The 21,074-nt window shown below is 43.0% G+C and overlaps 1 protein-coding gene across 5 annotated transcripts in view; it reads right to left on the bottom strand.

Moving 5' to 3' along the window:
• usp3 (ubiquitin specific peptidase 3) overlaps positions 1–21,074 on the bottom strand; it is a 209,889-nt gene that overhangs the window by 57,243 nt on the left and 131,572 nt on the right. For all 5 annotated transcript variants that reach the window (XM_072553325.1, XM_072553326.1, XM_072553328.1 and 2 more), the window contains exons 8-11: positions 19,182–19,295; positions 958–1,104; positions 700–806; positions 544–624 (exon numbers count right to left, since the gene is read on the bottom strand). In XM_072553325.1, coding sequence (XP_072409426.1) covers positions 544–624; positions 700–806; positions 958–1,104; positions 19,182–19,295 — 449 coding nt within the window. The remainder of the gene's footprint in view (positions 1–543; positions 625–699; positions 807–957; positions 1,105–19,181; positions 19,296–21,074) is intronic.

The raw sequence follows: 21,074 nt of genomic DNA on the forward strand, positions 1-21,074 counted from the left end.
AGCAGTATATATTTGTAGTGCAGATTTGATTAAAAACTGAACAGTCAAAAATAGTAAATGTTAGGCAGACATTTAAAATTCAAAGATCACAAAGCAAAATCTGGCAATAGTGAACAAAACAAGCTACTTAAAACATTTTCTCAATTTTTTCAGCTGAGACTTTTTCTTCAATCATTACTAATACACCAATAAACAATGTATGAGGGCAAAAACAAAAGATCCCCAGTGAGAATCTAACCATTGCCAATTGACAATCACTGGCATTACCATCGCCAAAGCCCCCACTAACGAAATCCTAGGGTGGGGTTGGGGTTTACCACTGGTCAGCAACTCAGGGGGGGTCGGAAATACTATCCGTTTTAACATAGGAAAAATCAGAGAATGAAATATTTATTTAAGATGAGACAAGTTAAGCACATCTTGCTGTTGTGGCATTTTTCCTCTTCTTTATTTGAGGTTACTTTTAGTGGTCTGATCATCGATATTTTAAACTTACTTTGTATTTTCCAAATATGTAAACATGAAATTGAAAAAAAACCTTACCACGTAAAGTACATACTGGTCCATTGTCCTGGTTCTTGGATCGCTTGTTTCTGAACTGACTTGGGATATCTAATGAAAGATCTTGGGGGGGAAAAAACATGGTTAAGAGTACAATAAATCCCTATGTGAGAAATATTTTAAACCAAAAATACTTACCAAGGAATGGATCAAACTTTCTGGATTCAGTCCCACAAATTAAACAGTTTACTTCATTCTGAAGTATTCCTCCAAATATGTTTGTGACAATTGTTGAAACACCATTTCTGAAAGAGGTCAAAATATCATCACAGTAAAATTTCAAAGAGACAGCATGATTGTCAAATAACTGATGATTATACATTTCAGCAATGATGGTTAAGACATAGAAGCAGCATTTTATATATTTCTAATACATTTTAACTGAATTAGACTTACACGCAGCATTTACTGGATGAGGAGATGCTTGAGCTGTCTGGTGAGATAAATGAAGTCGTCATACCATTGTAGCTTCGCTGAAGTTCTAAGTGGAGATGGTCTAACAAGTATCGCATAAATTCATGAGCATCTTGTTGCTGATATCCTCTGCAAAGGGAGACAGGAAGCACTATTTAATCTTTTGAGGCACAGAATATCATTAAAAACCATTTTATTTTTTCCATTCCATATTGCTTGGACCACTTTACCTCTTATAATATTCCTAATGAGGGAGTTGTAATTTGTTGAATACATGCAATAAATGGTAAATGTAAATGTCAGTGTTTTCGAACTGCTCGCTTTTGGTGTGAAACTTTGATGCTATGAAATAATATATCTTACTGATTTGGAACTCATCACTATTAACTGTAGCTCGGTCCAAAGCCTGGAACTCCCTCCCTAATAACACTGCGATTATACCTATACTGTATATTCAGCAGTAGTTCAAGAAGACAGCTCACCATTACCTTCTCAACAGCAATTAGGGTTGGATAACAAAAGTTGGCCTTCCCAGCAATATTCATAAAAATCCTGCATTATGTTGTGTGCAAGAATTTTTTAAAAAAATAGTGCATTATGTTGTATCTTATAAATCATATTCGAGGGATGATATGGGAAGGGAAAACACATTTTGAAAGGTACAAGCAAAGCTTTGGGAATTAGTTGCTGAGTTTGCAGCTGGACTAAGACATGGAATGTTAATTTATTTATTTTTGTATATATTCAGATGTGGATGTCACTGGCTAGCCAGCATTCATTTATAATTGTCGAGAGGGCAGTTGAGTGTGAACCACATTGCTGGGGTCTGGGCTCACATGTAGGCCAGAGCAGGTAAGGAGGGCAGTTTTCTTTCCTAAAGGACATTAGTGAACCAGATAAGATTTCCTGACAACTGACAATGGTTTCATGATCATTATCAGACCTTTAATTTCATCCTTTTATTGAAATCAAATACCATCATCTACCATGGCAGGATTTAAATCCAGGCTCCCAGTATTTCAGCTGGGTCTCCAGATTAAGTCTATTGATAATACTATTAGGCCATTGCCTAGTAGTAAGAATTATCCGACAATGAATAAGGTGAAACAAGCCATGTGAAGAGGTCAGATTTCTTCAACTGTAACATGCTTTCTCAAATGTAACATGGGTGTATCATAATTTTATAGACTATAGAAGAACGGGGCCTGAATGGAGGTCATTCAGAGTTTTGGTGAAAGCACAGAAGAGTGAACCTGGGAGTAAACAGCAGCAGGAGCCTCCAGATGAATACTGAGGAGTGGGACCTAGACAAAGGTCAGTCAAAGCAGCAGCAGGAGTAGAGTTGCATGGAGAAGTGAAGTACCGGATGTGATGTCAGGAATCAAAAACTGACGTAGGCTTGCTGCTGAGGAACAAAGTCAAGAGACTAAGTGAGTCATAACCAGAGGGACTTATAAAGTATATGGTTTGTAGTTTGTTAGGAATAGAGAGCAAGAGTGGGAATCTTGATTTTGGTGAGTAGTGGGTAAGGTTATGTAATTGGCTTATTGTCTGCAGTTACTAAGGTTCACAACATCAGGAGAGCTCAGTCCGAAGGAATACTGCTCTTACAATACATGGTAAGTCAGGGACACTTCCAGCATCAATGGTGGTGGTCATGCATGCAGGAAGTGTGTTCAGGTGCAGCTCCGGATTTGCTGCATGGATTAGCTGGAGCTGCAGATGAACTCACAATGGAGCATCTACGAGGCCGAGAACATAATGAATAACATGATGTGGTTGGTCACATCACAAGTAAGGGCTACAAAGTCAGAAAAGCGTTGAGTGACTACTGAGGAAGACAAGGAAGCATAGGCAGGCAGTGTAGGTGTCTCTTGTGGCCACTTCTTCTCAAACATACTGTTGGGGGGGGTGGATTCTCAAAGGAAAGCAACAGCAGCAGCCAGATTAGTGGCACCACAAATGGCTTTATTGTACAGCAGAAGCAGGAAGGGTTAAAGTTTAAGTGAGCAGTAGTGATAGGGAATCTATAGTTAGAGCACAGACAGTCATTTCTGCGGCTGTGAGTGAGACTCCAGGATGGAGTGTTACCTCCGTGGTACCAGGGTCAAGGATATCTCTGAGCGGGAGTAGGATATTCTGAAAGTGAGGATGAGCAGCCAGAGGTCATTATCCATATTGATACTAATGAAGCTGGCAGAAAGAGAGATGAAGTCTTGCAAAGAGATTTTAGGGAATGAGGGAGGAAGTTGAAAAGCAAGGCCTTCATGACTATAATCTCAGGAAAAGAGAGATGGGGATTTAAGGCAGAAATTCAGGGAGCGAGGATGGAAGCTTAGAGCTAGGTCGAACAGAGTTGTCGTCTCTGGTTTGTTGCCAGTGCCACGTGCTAGTGAGGCGAGGAATAGGGAGAGAGAGGAGTTGAACACGTGGCTACAGGGATGGTGCAGGAGGGAGGGTTTTGGATTCTTGGATAATTGGGACTCTTTCTAGGGTAGGTGGGACCTCTACAAGCAGGATGGTCTTCATCTGAACCAGAGGGGTACCAATATCCTAGGGGCGAAATTCGCTAAGGCTATTGGGGTGGGTTTAAACTAATCCCGCAGGGGGATGGGAACCAAAATTGTAGTTCGAGTATAGAAAAGGTTGAGACTAGGGAGGTCCGAAATCAAGTTTCAGGGACGCAAGATGGCACCAGCAAGCAAGAAGTTGATTTGAAGTGAGTCCAATTCAATGCCAGGAGCATCCGGAATAAGGATGCTCCTGGAACTTCAGCATGGGTTGGTACCTGGGACTTCGATGTTGTGGCCATTTCGGAGACATGGATAGAGCAGGGACAGGAATGGTTGTTGTAGGTTCCAGGATTTAGATGTTTCAGTAAGAACAGAGAGGATGGTAAAAGAGGGGGAGGTGTGGCATTGTTGGTCAAGGACAGTATTACAGTTGCAGAAAGGATGTTTGGGGACTCATCAACTGAGGTAGTATGGGCTGAAGTTAAAAACAGAAAAGGAGAGGTCACCCTGTTTGGAGATTTCTATAGGCCTCCAAATAGTTCCAGAGATGTAGAGGAAAGGATAGCAAAGATGATTCTCGATAGGAGTGAGAGAGACAGGGTAGTTGTCATGGGGACTTCAATTTTCCAAATATTGACTGGGAACATTATAGTACGAGTACTATAGATGGGTCAGTTTTTGTCCAATGTGTGCAGGAGGGCTTCCTGACACAGTATGTAGACAGGCCAACAAGGGGCGAAGCCACATTAGATTTGGTACTGGATAATGAGCCCGGCCAGGTGTTAGACTTGAAAGGAGGTGAGCACTTTGGTGATAGCGATCACAATTCTGTTATGTTTACTATAGTGATAGAAAGGGATAGGTGTACACAACTGGGCAAAAGTTATAGCTGGGGGAAAGGCAATTACGATGCGATTACGCAAGATTTAGGAAGCATAGGATGGGGGAGGAAACTGCAGGGGATGGGCACATTAGAAATGTGGAGCTTATTCAAGGAAAAGCTCCAGTGTGTCCTAGATAAGTATGTACTTGTCAGGCAGGAGGAAGCTGTAGAGTGCAGGAGCCGTGGCTTACAGTGGAAGTGGAATCTCTGGTCAAGAGGAAGAAGGCGGCTTATGTTCGGATGAGATGTGAAGGCTCAGTTAGGGCGCTTGAGGGTTACAAGGTAGCCAGGAAAGACCTAAAGAGAGAGCTCAGAAGAGCCAGGAGGAGACATAAGTCGTTGGCGGATAGGATCAGGGTAAACCCTCAGGCTTTCTATAGGTATTTAAGGAAAAAAAGAATGATGAGAGTAAGATTAGGGCCAATCAAGGATAATAGTGGGAAGTTGTGTGTGGAGTCAGAGGAGATAGGGGAAGCACTAAATGAATATTTTTCGACAGTATTCGCTCTAGAAAATGACAATATGGTCGAGGAGAATACGGGGATATAGGCTACTGGACTATGTGTGTGATTGAGGTTCACAAGAAAGAGATATTAGAAATCCTACAGAGTGTGAAAATAGACAAGTCCCCTGGGCCGGACGGGATTTATCCTAGGATCCTCTGGGAAGTCGGAGGAGATTGCAGAGCCTTTGGCATTGATCTTTAAATCGTCATTGTCTACAGGAATAGTGCCAGAAGACTGGAAGATAGCAAATGTGGTTCCCCTGTTCAAGAAGGGGAGTAGAGACAACCCTGGTAATTATAGACAAGTGAGCCTTACTTCAGTTGTTGGTAAAGTGTTGGAAAAGGTTTTAAGAGATAGGATTTATAATCATCTAGAAAACAATAATTTGATTAGGGATAGTCAGCACGGTTTTGTGAAGGGTAGGTCGTGCCTCACAAACCTTATTGAGTTCTTTGAGAAGGTGACCAAACAGGTAGATGAGTGTAAACTGATTGATGTAGTGTATATGGATTTCAGCAAGGCGTTCGATAAGGTTCCCCACAGTAGGCTATTGTACAAAATGCGAAAGAATGGGATTGTGGGAGATATAGCAGTTTGGATCAGTAATTGGTTTGCTGAAAGAAGACAGAGGATGGTGGTTGATGGGAAATGTTCATCCTGGAGTCCAGTTACCAGTGGTGTACTACAAGGGTCGGTGTTGGGTCCACTGCTGTTCGTCATTTTTATAAACGATGAGGGTGTAGAAGGGTGGGTTAGTAAATTTGCAGACGACACTAAGGTCGGTGGAGTTGTAGATAGTGACAAAGGATGTTGTAGGTTACAGAGAGACATAGATAAGCTGCAGAACTGGGCTGAGAGATGGCAAATGGAGTTTAATGTGGACAAGTGTGAAGTGATTCACTTTGGTTGGAGCAACCAAAATGCAAAGTACTGGGCTAATGGTAAGATTCTTGGTAGTGTAGATGAGCAGAGAGATCTCGGTGTCCAGGTACACAGATCCTTGAAAGTTGCCACCCAGGTTGACAGGGTTGTTATGAAGGCATATAGTGTTTTAGCTTTTATTAATAGAGGGATCGAGTTCCGGAACCATGAGGCTATGCTACAGCTGTACAAAACTCTGGTACGGCCACACTTGGAGTATTGTGCACAGTTCTGGTCACCGCATTATAAGAAGGATGTGGAAGCTTTGGAAAGGGTGCAGAGGAGATTTACTAGGATGTTGCCTGGTATGGAGGAGAGGTCTTATGAGGAAAGGCTGAGGGACTGGAGGCTGTTTTTGTCAGAGAGAAGAAGGTTCAGAGGTGACTTAATAGAGACATATAAGATAATCAGAGGGTTAGATAGGGTGGACAGGGAGAGCCTTTTTCCAAGTATGGTGACGGCAAGCACAAGGGGGCATAGCTTTAAATTGAGAGGTGATAGATATAGGACAGATGTCAGAGGTAGTTTCTTTACCCAAACAGTAGTAAGGGCATGGAATGCTTTGCCTGCAACGGTCGTAGATTCGCCAACTTTAAGTACTTTTAAGACATCATTGGACAAGCATATGGACGTACATGGAATAATGTAGGTTAGATGGGCTTCAGATTGGTATGACAGGTCGGTGCAACATCAAGGGCCAAAGGGCCTGTACTGCGCTATGTTCTATGTCACTCCTTGTGACACATGCTACTGAGACCAGAAATAGGAAGGTAAGACAGTTCAAGGAGTGGTTAAAGAGCTGGTGTAGGAAGAAGGAGTTCAGATATCTGGATTATTGGGATCTCTACCAGGACAGGATGGACCTGTACAAGAAGGTCAGGGGTACACCTAAACTGGAGCGGCACTACTATCCTCACAGAGGTTTGCTCATGCCACTTGGGAAGGTTTGAACAAGTGTACATTTTTTTTTGGGGGGGTGGAGGTTTTGGTTGAGAAACAATAAAATGCCAGCACATGGAGTGATTGAGGAGAAGGTCATGGTTAAGTCAAGTAAGTCTAATCAGAAAAGCAGACAGTGCTAGTTTAATGAACACAGACAGCGGGATTGGAGGTGTGATTTTATTTATTTATTTCATTGCAAGGACATAAAGCAGATGAGTTTAGAGCCCAGATTAGTACATGAGACTACAATATTGCAGCCATTACAGAAACGGTTCAGAGAAGGACAGGACTGGCAGCTCAATGTTCTAAGATTTAGGTCAGAAATCACACAACAGCAGGTTATAGTCCAATGGGTTTACTGTGAAATTATAAGGTCTGGAACAATGCTCCTTCGTCAGGTGAAGTCACTTGGACAATAACCTGGTGTTGAGAGTTCTGACTTTGCCCATCCGAGTCCATCACCGACACCTCCACATTCGGAGATTTAGGTGTTTTAGGTGAGTAAAAGGGGTGGAGCAGTTGCATTACTGATTAAGGAGCATGTCACAGCTATCCAACAAAAGGACACCTTGGAGGACTCATCCGGTGATGCTGTATGGGTAGTACATAGGAGAAAGGTGCAATCACTATAATGGGGTTATCAACTTTCCAGCGACACACAGAGGAACAGCTATGTCAAGGGGATCATGGAAAGGTGTAAGAACACCAACAGGGTTGTTGCAGTGGGTGATTTTAATTTCCCCAATATTGACTGGAACTCCCTTAGTGATAGGTGCTTAGCTGAAACAGGATTTAAGTGTATCCAGGAGGATTTCTTGAAACAATATCGAACATAATAGACCAGTGCTGGCCCTTCGGCCCTTGATATTGCGCCGGCCTATGAAACCAATCTAAAGCCCATCTAACCGATACTATTCCATTTTCAACCATTTGTTTATCCAATGACCATTTAAATGCCCTTAAAGTTGGTGAGGCCACTACTGTTGCAGGCAGGCCGTTCCATGCCCTTACAACTACTCTAAGTAAAGAAACTACCTCTGACATCTGTCCTCTACCTATCACCCCACAATTTAAAGCTATGGCCCTTTGTGCTAGCCATCATCATCCGAGAAAAAGGCTCTCCTGTCCTCAGATTATCTTATATGTCTCATAAGTCACAGCTCAACCTTCTTCTCTCCAACGAAAACAGCCTCAACTCCCTCAACCTTTCCTCATAAGGCCTTTCCTCCATACTGGGCAACATCTTAGTAAATCTCCTCTAAACCCTTTCTAAAGCTTCTACATCCTCCCTATAGTGCGGTGACCAGAACTGCATGCAATACTCCAAGAGCGGCCACACCAGAATTTTGTATAGCTGCAACATGACCTCATGGCTCCAAAACTCAATTCCTCAACCAATAAAAGCTAACTCACAGTACAGCTTCTTAACAACCCTAATAATCTTGGTGGGAACTTTCAAGGATCTATGTCCATGGACACCGAGATCTCTCTGCTCATCTACACTACCGAGAATCTTACCATTAGCCCAATACTCTGTATTCCTTTTGCTCCTCCCAAAGTGAATCATCTCACACTTTTCCGCATTAAACTCCATTTCCCAACTTTCAGCCCAGCTCTGCAGCTTATCTATATCCCTCTGTAACCTGCAACACCATCCGCCACCATCCACAACTCCACCGACCATAGTGTCATCCGCAAATTTACTAACCACTCCTTCTACGCCATATTCCAAGTCATTTATGAAAATGATAAACAGCAGTGGCCCTGATCCTTGCGGTACACCACTAGTAACTGAACTCCAAAGATGAACATTTTCCATCAACCACCACCCTGTCTTATTTAGCCAGCCAATTTCTGATCCAAATCGCCAATCACCCTCCACCCCATGTCTCTGTATTTTCAGCAATATCCTACCATGGGAAACTTTACCAAACCTGACTGAAATCCATATACACCACTTTACCCTCATCCACCTGTGTGGTCACCTTCTCAAAGAACTGAATAAGCTTTGAGATACACAATGTATCCTTCACAAAACAGTGTTGACCACCCCTAATCGACTTATACCTTTCAAGATGATTATAAATACTACCTCTTATAACCGTTTCCAACACTTTACCCACAACTAAAGTAAGGCTCACTGGTCTATAATTACCAGGGTTGTCTCTACTCTCCTTCTTGAACAAGGGTACATTTATTATCCTCCAGTCTTCTGGCACTATTCCTGTAGACAATGACGACAAAGATCAAAGCCAAAGGCTCTGCAATCTCCTCCCTGACTTCCCAGAGAATCCTAGGGTAAACCCCATCCAGCCATGGGGACTTAATCTGTTTTTACACTTTCCAGAATTGCTAACACCACCTCTGTGTAAACCTCAATCCCGACTAGTCTAGTAGCTTGAATCTCAGTATTCTCCTAATCAACACTGTCTTTTTCCAGTGTGACAAAAAATATTCATTTAATGCTTCTCCTATTTCCTCAAACTCCACGCACAACTTCCCACAACTGAACCTGATTGGCCTTAATCCTACTCCAGTCATTCTTTTATTCTTGACATACCTAGAGAAAGCTTTAGAGTTCTCCTTGATCCTACCTGCCAATGACTTCTCATGTCCCTTCCTGGCTCTCTCATTAGGTCTTTCCCGGCTAACTTGTAACTCTCAAGCAGCCTAACTGAGCCTTCACGTCTCATCCTTACATCAGCCTTCTTCTTCCTCTTGTCAAGAGATTCAATTTCTTTAGTAAATCACGGCATCCTCACTCAACCATTTCTGCTCTGCCTGACAGGTACATATTTATCAAGGACACGCAGTAGTCATAAGCCTTCCTTGAATAAGCTCCGCATTTCAATTGTGCCCATCCCGTGCAGTTTCCTTCCCCATCCTATGCATCCTAAATCTCGCTTAATTGCATCAGAATTTCCCTTCCCTCCTCTTGCCCTGTGTTGTGTACTTAGCCCTTTCCATCGCTAAAGTAAACAGAACCGAATTGTGGTCACTATCACTAAAGTGCTCACCTACCTCCAAATCTAACACCTGGCCGGGTTCATTACCCAGTACCAAATCCAATGTAGCCTCATCCCTTGTTGACCTGTTTACATATTGTGTCAGGAAACACCCATGCACACATTGGACAAAAACTAACTCATCTAAAGTACTTGAACTATAGTATTTCCAGTTAATACGTGGATAGTTGAAGTCCTCCATAACAACTACCCTGTTACTCTCGCTCCTATCGAGAATCATCTTTGCCATCCTTCCCCCTACATCTCCAGAACTATTCGGAGGCCTATAGAAAACTCCCAACATGGTGACGTTCCCATGCCGGTTTCTAACCACAGCCCATACTACCTCCGTACACGAGTCCTCAAACATTCTTTCTGCCACCGTATTACTGTCCTTGACTAACAATGCCACACCTCCCCTGTTTTACTATCTTCCCGGTTCTTATTGAAACCTCTAAACCCTGGAACCTGCAACGACCTTTCCTATCCCTGCTCTATCCATGTCTCCGAAATGATCACAACATCGAAGTCACAGATACCAACCCATACTGCAAGTTCACCCAAATATTCCGGATGCTCCTGGCATTGAAGTAGACACACTTCAAACCATCTTCCTGCTTGCTGGGGCATTCTTGCGACCTTGAAACCTTATTTCTGACTCCTCTCTCCCCTTATTCCTCACCTCGCTAGCAAGTGGCATGGGTAACAAACCAGAGATAACAATTGTTTGTTCTAGGTCTAAGCTTCCACCCTAGCTCTCTGAAATCCTCATCCCTTTTTCTACTTATGTTGTTAGTGATTATGTGGACCCCAACTTCCCCTCCCCCAAGGATCCTGAAAACACAATCCAAGACATCACGAACCCTGGAGCCCGGGAGGTAACACACCAACTGTGAGCCTCTCTTGTCCCCATAGAACCTTCTATCTATCCTCCTAATTATAGAGTCCCCAGTAACTAATGCTCTGCTCCCCTCACCCCCTTTGCTTCTGAGCAATAGGGGCAGACTCTGTACATGGGGTATAGAGACCTATCCCCCATGACCTACCCCAGTAAATCATCCTCCACAACAGTGTTCAAAATGGTATACTTGGTATTGAGAGGAACAGCCACTATCTGCTGGTTCTCTTTCTGTCCCCTGACTAACCCATCTGCCTGTTTCTTGTATCTGAGGTGTGACTACCTCCTGTAACTCCTCTCAATAATCCCCTTAGCCTCCCGAAATATCCGAAGTTATGTAGATAGTCCACTCGGAAATAATTAAGCTTGCGTTGTGAAGATGTGGAGGAGCTGGTGTTGGACATTTTATTTTGCGCAAAAAATGCACAACCTGCAGGCAGTCAATCCAAGTAATATTTTATAAATTCCACTTTGGAAATAAAACCAGTCTGAGTCACAAATGGGAATCAGACAGACTCTAACCTCACACCTTTAATGCATCGTCTGAGCTGAGATCATCCTAGAATCATAGAATTCTGCAGTGTGGAAATAGGCCCTTCAACCCAACAAGTCCACTCTGATGAGTATCCCACCCAAACCTATTTCCCCATTACTCTATATTTATCCCTGATTAATGCACCTAACCTACACATCCTTGAACACTATGGGCAATTTAGCATGGTCAATTCACCTAACCTGCACATCTTTGGATTGTGGGAGGAAACCGGAGCACCTGGAGGGAACCCAGGCAGACATGGGGAGAATGTGAAAACTCCACACAGACACCCGAAGCTGGAATCGAACCTAAGTCCCTGGCGGTGTGAGGCAGCAGTGTTAACCACTGAGCCACCATGCCAATGTAGATGTCACCTTTTTCTTAATAAAACCTTAAGTTATTGCGAGAATGCAACTTTAAAAAAATTCTGGGATTTAAATATTAATGAACTGAAACCTGCAACCCATTCTAAAAGATGAAAGACTTAACAACAATCTAGGTTTTTCAATATATCATTTCAGTTGCATGACACTGTAATCTTATGCTATAAATTCTGTGTCTCACGGTCCTGCTCCACAACTACCTGATGAAGAATCAGCACTCAAAGCTAGTGCTTCCAAATAAACCTTTTGGACTGCAATCTGGCATTGTGCAATTTTTAATTTTGTGTTGTGAAGTAAGCCTGACTGAAGTTTCAGTATGATGACAGATTTTAGGAACAGCGATTGGAATTCCATAAGTTTTACGGTAGTCATGGATAAAGATAAGACTGGTGCTGGGGTAAAAGTACTAAATTGGGGGAAGGCTAACTACAACAACATTAGGCGGGAACTGGAGAAATTAGATTGGGGGCCACTGTATGAAGTAAATCCACATCTGAGTCATGGGAGTCTTTTAAAGAGCAACTGATCAGAGTACAGGACCGGCATGTTCCTGCAAGGAAGAAAGATATGGGTGGCAAGATTTGAGAACTCTGGATGACAAGAGATATTGAAAGGCTAACCCAAAACAAAAAAGAAGCACATGTAAAATTTAGCAAACAGAAATTAAAAAAAAGCCCTTGATGGGTGTAAAGGAAGCAGAAAAAAACAAACAAGGAACTTGAAAGGGCTAGAAAAGGCCATGCAATGCCATTGGCAAGTACAATTTATATGCATAAAACTGAAAGAACTGCAGATACTGGAAATCAGAAACAAGAATAGAAATTGATGGAAATGCTCAGCAGGTCTGGCAGCACCTGCAGAGAGAAATCATAGTTAATGTTTCGGGTCATAGAGTCATAGGGATATACAGCACAGAAACACACCCTTCGGTCCAACTCATCCATGCCAACCAGAAACTAATCTAGCCCCATTTTCCAGCATTTGGCCCATATCCCTCTAAACTGCTCCTATCCATATACCTATCCAGATGCCTTTAAAATGCTGTAATTGTGGGTGGCACGGTGGCACAGTGGTTAGCACTGCTGCCTCACAGCGCCAGAGACCCGGGTTCAATTCCTACCTCAGGTCTGTGTGGAGTTTGCACATTCTCCCCGTGTCTGCGTGGGTTTCCTCTGGGTGCTCCGGTTTCCTCCCACAGTCCAAAAATGTGCAGTTTAGGTGAATTGGCCATGCAAAATTGCCCACAGTGGTAGGTGAAGGGGTAAATGTAGGGGAATGGGTCTGAGTGGGTTGCTCTTTGGAGGTTCGGTGTGGACTTGTTGGCCCAAAGGGCAAGTAAGTAAGTAATCTAATCTAATTGTACCAGCCTCCACCACTTCCTCTGGCAGCTCATTCCATACATGCACCACCCTCTGTGTCAAAAAGTTGTCCCTTAGGTCCCTTTTAAAATTGTTCCTCTCACCCTAAACCTATTGAGTGATCATTCCTCTATTCTGTTGGGTGGCTTGAAAAAGAATAAGGTAGAATCGTCCCCCAGGGCCTGATCTGATGTATCCCAGGATATTGAAGCAGCAAGAGAGGAGACTGCTGTGACCTGAGAGAGCTTTGTATCCTTTTTAGCCTCATTGGATTCTTAGAGACAGGTTTCAGTCACAAAAGGAGAAGAATGGACTTACTAGGCATAGTCAGCATGCTTTTATATGGAGGAGGTTTTGTCTCACAAATTTGACTGAGTATTTTGAGAAAGTGATGAACATGATTGATGAGGATAGGGCAGCAGATGCTGTCCACACTTTACTAAACTATTCGACAAGATAAGTCATGGTAAGTTGATCCAGAAGTCACATGAGTCCATGATGAGTTGGTAAGTTGGGTACGAAATTGGCTAGGTCATAGAAGATCTTGAACAAATGGGCCAAAGGGCCGCAGAATGGCAGATGGAGTTTAATTTAGATAAATACGAGGTGCTACATTTTGAAAAGGCACATCAAGGCAGGACTTAACACAGAACATAGAACAGTACAGCACAGTACAGATCCTTTTGCTCTCAACGTTGTGCTGGCCATTTATCCTACTCTAACATCAAACTAGTCTAAATACCTGACACTTCACTATCATCCATGTGTTTCTTAAAACGTCACTAATGTCTTCGACTCTACCACCATTGCGGGCAGTGCATTCCACGCACCCACCACACTCTGCGTAAAGAACCTACCTCTGACATCTCCCCTAAACCTTCCTCTAATCACCTTAAAATTATGCCTCCTCATGATAGACATTTCACCCTGGGAAAAAGTCTCTGGTTATCCACTCTATCTATGCCTCTCATCATCTTTTAAACCTCTATCAAGTCACCTCTCATCCTTTTTTGCTCCAATGAGTAAAACCCTAGCTCCCTCAACCTTTCTTAAGACATGCCCTCCAGCCCAGGCAGCATCCTAATAAATCTCCTCTGCAAAGTCTCTAAAGCTTCCACATCCTTCTTATTATGAGGGAACCAGAATTGAACACAATATTCCCAGTGTGGTCTGACCAGCTACAGCATAACCTCGTCTCTCTTAAACTCAAACCCCCTACTAATGAAAGCCGACACATCATATGCCTTCTCAATGATGCTATCAACTTGGGTGGCAACTCAGTGATTTATGGATGTGGACCCCAAGATCCCTCTGTTCTTCCACACTGTCAAGAATCCAGCTTTAAACCCTATACTCTGCATCCCACCTTCCAAAATGATTCGCTTCACACTTTTCCAGGTTGAACTCCATCTGCAATTTCTCAGCCCAGCTCTGCATCCTGCCATTGTCTCACTGCAACCTATAACAGTCCTCCATACTATCCACAACTCCATCAACCTTTGTGATTAGATTACTTACAGTGTGGAAACAGGCCCTTCGGCCCAACAAGTCCACACCGCACCCGCCGAAGCGCAACCCACCCATACCCCTACATCTACACCTTACCTAACACAACAGGCAATTTAGCATAGCCAATTCACCTGACCTGCACATCTTTGGAGTGTGGGAGGAAACCGGAGCACCCGGAGGAAACCCACGCAGACACGGGGAGAACGTGCAAACTCCACACAGAGAGTCGCCTGAGGCGGGAATTGAACCCGGATCTCTGGCGCTGTGAGGCAGCAGTGCTAACCACTGTGCCACCGTGCCACCCACTTTGTGTCATCGACAAGCTTACTAACCCACCTTTCCACTTCCTCATCCAAGTAATTTATAAAAATTACAATGAGCAGAGGTCCCTGAACAGATCCCTGTGGAACACCATTGGTCACCAAGCACCAGGCTGAACACCATCAATTACCACTCCCGGCATCTATGGGCCAGCCTATTCTGTATCCAGACAAATTTCCTTGTACCCCATGCCTGCTTACTCTCTGAATAAGCCAACCATGGGGAACCTTATAAAACACTTTGCGAAAATCCATACAGACCACATCCACTGTTCTACCTTCATCAACGTCTTTTGTCACAACCTCAAAGAATTCAATAATGCTTGTAAGGCATGACCTACTCCTCACAAAGCCATGATGACTATCACTAATCAAGCTACGCTTTTCCAAACAGTCATAAATCCTGTCTCTCAGAATCCTCCCCAATAATTTGCCTACTCAGTAGTAGGGGTGTGGAATGCCCTGCCTGCAACTTAAACTTGCCAACTTTAAGTGTATTTAAATGGTCATTGAATAAATATATGGATGATAATGGAATAGTGTAGGTTAGATGGGCTTCAGATTGGTTTCACAGGTTGGCGCAACATTGAGGGTTGAAGGGGCTGCACTGTGCTGTAAGGTTCTATGTTCTACCACCAATGTAAGACTGACTGATCTGTAATTCCCAGGATTATCCCTCTTCCCTTTCTTGAACAAGGGAATAACATTGCCACCCTCCAACCATCCAGTACTACTCCAGCAGATAGTGAAGAAGTGAAGATCATCACCAAAGGTGCAGCAATTTCTTTCCTCACTTCCCATAGTAACCCTGGATATATCCTGTCTGAACTAGGGGACTTATCTATCCTCATGTTTTTCAAAGTTTTTCTTCCTAAAGTCAACCTGTTCGAGCATATCAGCCTGCTTCACACTGTCCTCACAAACGACAAAGTCCCTCTCACTACTAAATACTGAAGCAAAGTATTCATTAAGGACCTCCCCTATTTCCTATGACTCCGGGCACAAGTTCCCTCCATTATCCCTGATCGGCCCTACCCCCACTCTGGCAATCTACTTGTTCTCACGTAAGTGTAGAACAACTTACGATTTCCTTAATCCTACCCGCCAAGGCTTTTTCACGCCCCCTTCTCGCTTTCCTAAGTACATTCTTCAGTTCCTTCCTGACTACTTTGATATCTTCTACAGCCCTGTCTGATCCTTGCTTCCGCAACCTTAAGTAAGCTTCCTTCTTCCTCTTGACAAGAGATATTTCACATCACCTCATCCAAGGCTCCTTCACCCTACCATCCAGTCCTTGCCTCAGAGGGACAAACCTATCCAGCACTTGCAGCAAGTGCTCCCTAAAAACCTCCACATTTCTGTTGTGCATTTCCCTGAGAATATCTGCTCCCAATTTACGCTCCACAGTTCCTGCCTAATAGCATTGTAATTCCTCCCCCCTCAATTAAATACTTTCCCATACTGTCTGCTCCTGTCCCTCTCCATGACTATAGTAAAAGTCAGGGTGCTGTGATCACTATCACCGAAATGCTCTCCCACCGAGAGATCTGACACCTGACCTGACTCGTTGCCAAGCACCAAATCTGATATGGCCTCCCCTCCAGTCCACCTATATACATATTGAGTGAGGAATCCTTCCTGGACACCCCTGACAAGGTCTGCTCCATCCAAACTATTTGTGCTAAGGAGGTTCTAGTCAATATTAGGGAAGTTGGAGTCACCCATGACAACAACCCTGTTACTTCTGCACATTTTCAAAATCTGCCTCCCAATCTGCTGCTCCCTGTCTCTATTGCTATGGGGAGGGGTCTATATAAAGCTCCGAATAAGGTGACAGCTTCTTTGCTGTTTCTGACTTCCACCCATATGGACTCTGTGGACAAACCTTCCTTCCTTTCTAGGACTTCCCTTTCTGCAGCTGTGATAATATCCCTGATTAGCAATGCTACTCCCCAACCTATTTTACCTTCCTCCCTATTCCTCCAGAAACATCCAAACCCCGGAACATCCAATAAGCATTCCTGCCCGTGATATTCAAGTCTCCGTAATGGCCACAACATCGTAGCTCCAAGTACTGATCCACGCTCTAAGTTCATCACCCTTATTCCTTACACTTCTTGCATTAAAATAGACACACCTGTCATAATGACTGCAACTTTGCCCTATCTATATGCTTTATTTGCCTGTTCACCAGCTAACCCATCCTTTGATCCGTAGCTCCAGTTCTCATCCCCCTCCCATATACACTTCATGGTAAGTTCTTGGGGAATGTTGCTGAACTTTGGAGTGTAGATTCATAGTTCCTTGAAAGTGGAGTCGCAGATAGATAGGATAGTGGGGAAGGTGTTTGGTATGTTTTCCTTTATTGATCAGAGCATTGAGTATAGGAGTTGGCAAGTTATGTTGTGGCTGTACAGTACATTGGTTAAGCCACTTTTGGAATATTGTGTGCAATTGTGGTCTTCCTCCTATAGGAAGGATGTTGTGAAACTTGAAAGGGTTCAGAAAAGATTTACAAAGGTGTTGCCTGCGTTGGAGGGTTTGAGTTATAGCGAGAGGCTGAACAGGGTGGGGCTGTTTGCCCTGGAGCGTCGGAGGTTGAGGGGGGACATTATCGATGTTTATAAAATCATAAGATATATGAATAGGTTGAATAGATAAGGTCTTTTTCTGGGGTGGGTGAGTCCAGAACTAGACGGCATAGGTTTAGAGTGAAAGGGGAAAGATTTAAAAGGGACTAAAGGGCAACTTTTTCACACAGAGGGTGGTGGTGAGTATGGAATGAGCTGCTAGTGGAAGTGGTGGAGGCTGTTACAATTACAAAATTTAAAAGATATCTGGATGGATTTTTGAATAGGAAGGGTTTAGAAGAATATGGGCCAAATACAGGCAAATGGGACTAGATTAATTTAGGATATCTGGTCAGCATGAACGAGTTGGACCAAAGGGTGTGTTTCCGCGCTGTACATCTCTGACTCTGTGATTCTATAACAAGTCTGAGGTAACGCATTTTGGGAGGTCAAATGCAAGAGGAAAGATGGCAGGACTCTTAGGAGCATTGGTATACAGAAGAATCTTGTAATGCAAGTCCCTGGTTCCCTGAAAGTAACAAGTGAATAAAGTGGTAAGGAAGGCATATCTTGTCTTTATTGGTCAAGGCACTGAATACAAATGTTTGCAAGTCATGTTGCAACTATATAAGACTTTAGTTAGGCCATGTTTGAAGTATTGTGTTAAGGTATAGTCACCACCCTATAGGAAAGATGTGGAGGTTTTGAAGAAGGTAGAAAAGAGGTTTACCAGGGTGTCATCTGGATTGAAGCACATTGGCCAAGAGGAGCAGTTGGACAAACTTGGATTGTTTTCACTTGAGCATCAGAGGTTGAGGGGCAACCTGATTGAATTAAATAAAATTCTGAGACATGGATAGGGTAGAAATTAGAATCTGTCTGCCAGGAAGGAAATCTCAAATATTAGGGGGCACAGGTTTAAGGTGAGAGAAGAACAGTTTAAAGGAGATGGGTGAGGAAAGTTTTTTTTTAAATACACAAGAGGGTGGCAGGTGCTGCCAGAGGAGGTGGTAGAAGCAGAAACATTAGCAAAGTTTAAGGTATTTAGACAGACACATGATACATGAACATGCAGGGAATAGTGGGATACAGACCATGCAGAGGCAGATGAGATTAGTTTAGTTGGCATAGACATAGTGGGTCATGGTTGGCACAGACATAGTGTGCTGAAGGGCCTGTTCTTGTGCTATTCTATGTTCTATCTTACTGCATCAAGCATTTTAAGTCAGGATTATTAACACTAGCTCTATGCTAAAGTACATAATAAAGTTTTCTTGGTTTGAAGTAATTTCATTCTGTTGAGGGTCTGAAAAGAGATGAGTCACTATCTATTTTTCCATACCAATAAATTAGATGATTCCTTTAAATTCCATATTTTATGATGTACTTTAGAAGCTCTGAAAGGATAGATTGTGAAAAAGAGTCACTAGCTACAGTTTAAAGCTAGGGCACTGAAAGAAACTCAAATACTTCTGCTGATTTACAAATCACTAACTTCCAAGAATTATGTTGCTTATACATATTTTTAACTGATAGATACAAAATAAAAACCAATGAAACCAATGCCACATTTTCTTGATTAACAGGCTCCTTCCTTGTGTGATTTAAACAAAATTTTAACTAACCATCTGTACTGAACAACGTGTATGTCCTCACAGATGATACAGAAGAAGGGAGGCCCTTACAGCTAAGATGAACTAGAGGGTAGCACATTTGACTCATTACACCTCTGTGTTACTGCAGTTCAGATTAGTGCATTAACTAAATGTTAGAAGTATACAGCAAGTCATTTAGCATCTGTAAAGAGAAAGGCAGTTCAACAAATTTGAGTGTAACTGTTTCATAGAACAATTGGTTTCTTACCTGAAATTTGGCATAATTTTCCAAATTACATAGAAGAGAGATTCAGGACAAAATGCAGTTTGGCTTCCTTGCCATAAGGCACAAAGAGTTTTCCGGAACTCTTCTACCAGGGAGCTGTAACATTTAACAAAGAAACAGAAAAAAAGGATTTGTTAATCATGTTGCACTAAGACTCTTGATCACTGACTCCCACATCTGATACAAGGTCATATGTGGTTCAGTTGTAAGGGGAGGAGATATGCAGTTCTGTGGTCAAAAACGAGACTCCCAAATGGTATGTTGCCTCCCGAATGGTAGGTGCACGGGTCATGGATGTCTCCGATCAGCTGCAGGACATTCTGAAGCTGTCGTGGTGCATGTAGGTACCAATGATATAGATAAAACAACAGGATGAGTCCTACAAGCAGAATTTAGGGAGTTAGGAGCCAAGTTAAAAAACAGGACCTCAGAGATAGTAATCTCAGGATTGGTACCAGTGTCACGTGCTAGTCACGAGTAGAAAGTAAAAGAATAGGCAGGATGAATGTGTGGCTTGAGAGATGGTGCAGGAGGGAGGGGTTCCAATTTTTGATACATTGGGACCGGTTCTGGGGGATATGGGTCTATTAGAAAGAACAAAGAAAATTACAGCACAGAAACATGCCCTTATGCCCTCCAAGCCTGCACTGATCCAGATCCTCTATCTTAACCTGTTACCTAATTTCTAAGGGTCTGTATCCCTTTACTCCCTGACCATTCCATATCTGTCTAGATACATCGTAAAACAATGCTATCATGCCCACCTCGACCACGTCAGCTGGCAACGCATTCCAGGGACCCATCACCCTTTGCGTAAAGAACTTTCCACACACATCTCCCTTAAACTTCTCCCCTCTCACCTTGAACTCATGACTCCTAGCAACTGAGTCCCCCACTCTGGGGGAAAAAGCTTCTTGCTATCCACCGTCTATACCTCTCATGATTTTGTAGACCTCAATCACGTCTTCCCTCAACTTCCGTCTTTCTAATGAAAATAATCCTAATCTATTCAACTTCTCTTCATAACTAGCACCCTCCATACCAGGCAACATCGTCATGAACCTCCTCTGTACCATCTCCAAATTATTCACATCCTTTTGGTAATGTGGCAACGAGAATTGTACACAGTATTCCAAATGTGGCTGAACCAAAGTCCTATACAATAGGAACGTGACCTGCCAACTCTTGTACTCAATACCCCGTTCGATTAAGAAAAGCATGCCGTATGCCTTCTTGACCACTCTACTGACCTGCGTTGACACCTGCAGCGAGCAGTGGACCTGAACACTCAGATCTCTGTACATCAATTTTCCCTAGGACTTTTCCATTTGCTGTATAGTTTGCTCTTGAATTGGATCTTCCAAAATGCATCTCCTTGCATTTGCCCAGATTGAACTCCATCTGCCATTTCTCTACCCACCTCTCCAATCTATCTATCTATATTATGCTGTATTCTCTGACAGTCCCCTTCACTATCTGCTACTCCACCAATCTAAGTGTCATCTGCAAACTTGCTAATCAGACCACCAATGGCTTCCTCCAGATCATTTATGTATTTCACAAACAATAGTAGACCCAGCACGGATCTCATTTTTGAGAAACTCCCTTCCACTACTATTCTCCTGTTGCCCAGCCAGTTCTGTATCCATCTAGCTAGTACACACTGGAACCCATGTGCTTTCAATTTCTCCATCAGCCAGCATGGGAAACCTCATCAAACGTCCATGTTTATGACATCTACAGCCCTTCCCTCATTAATCACTTTGCCACTTCCTCAAATAATTCTATTAAGTTGATAAGATGTGACCTTCCCTATATAAAACCATGTTGCCTATTACTGATAAGCCCATTTTCTTCCAAAATGGAATAGATCCT

This window comes from Chiloscyllium punctatum, chromosome 33 (genome assembly GCF_047496795.1).
Source record: "Chiloscyllium punctatum isolate Juve2018m chromosome 33, sChiPun1.3, whole genome shotgun sequence".
NCBI lineage: Eukaryota > Metazoa > Chordata > Chondrichthyes > Orectolobiformes > Hemiscylliidae > Chiloscyllium > Chiloscyllium punctatum.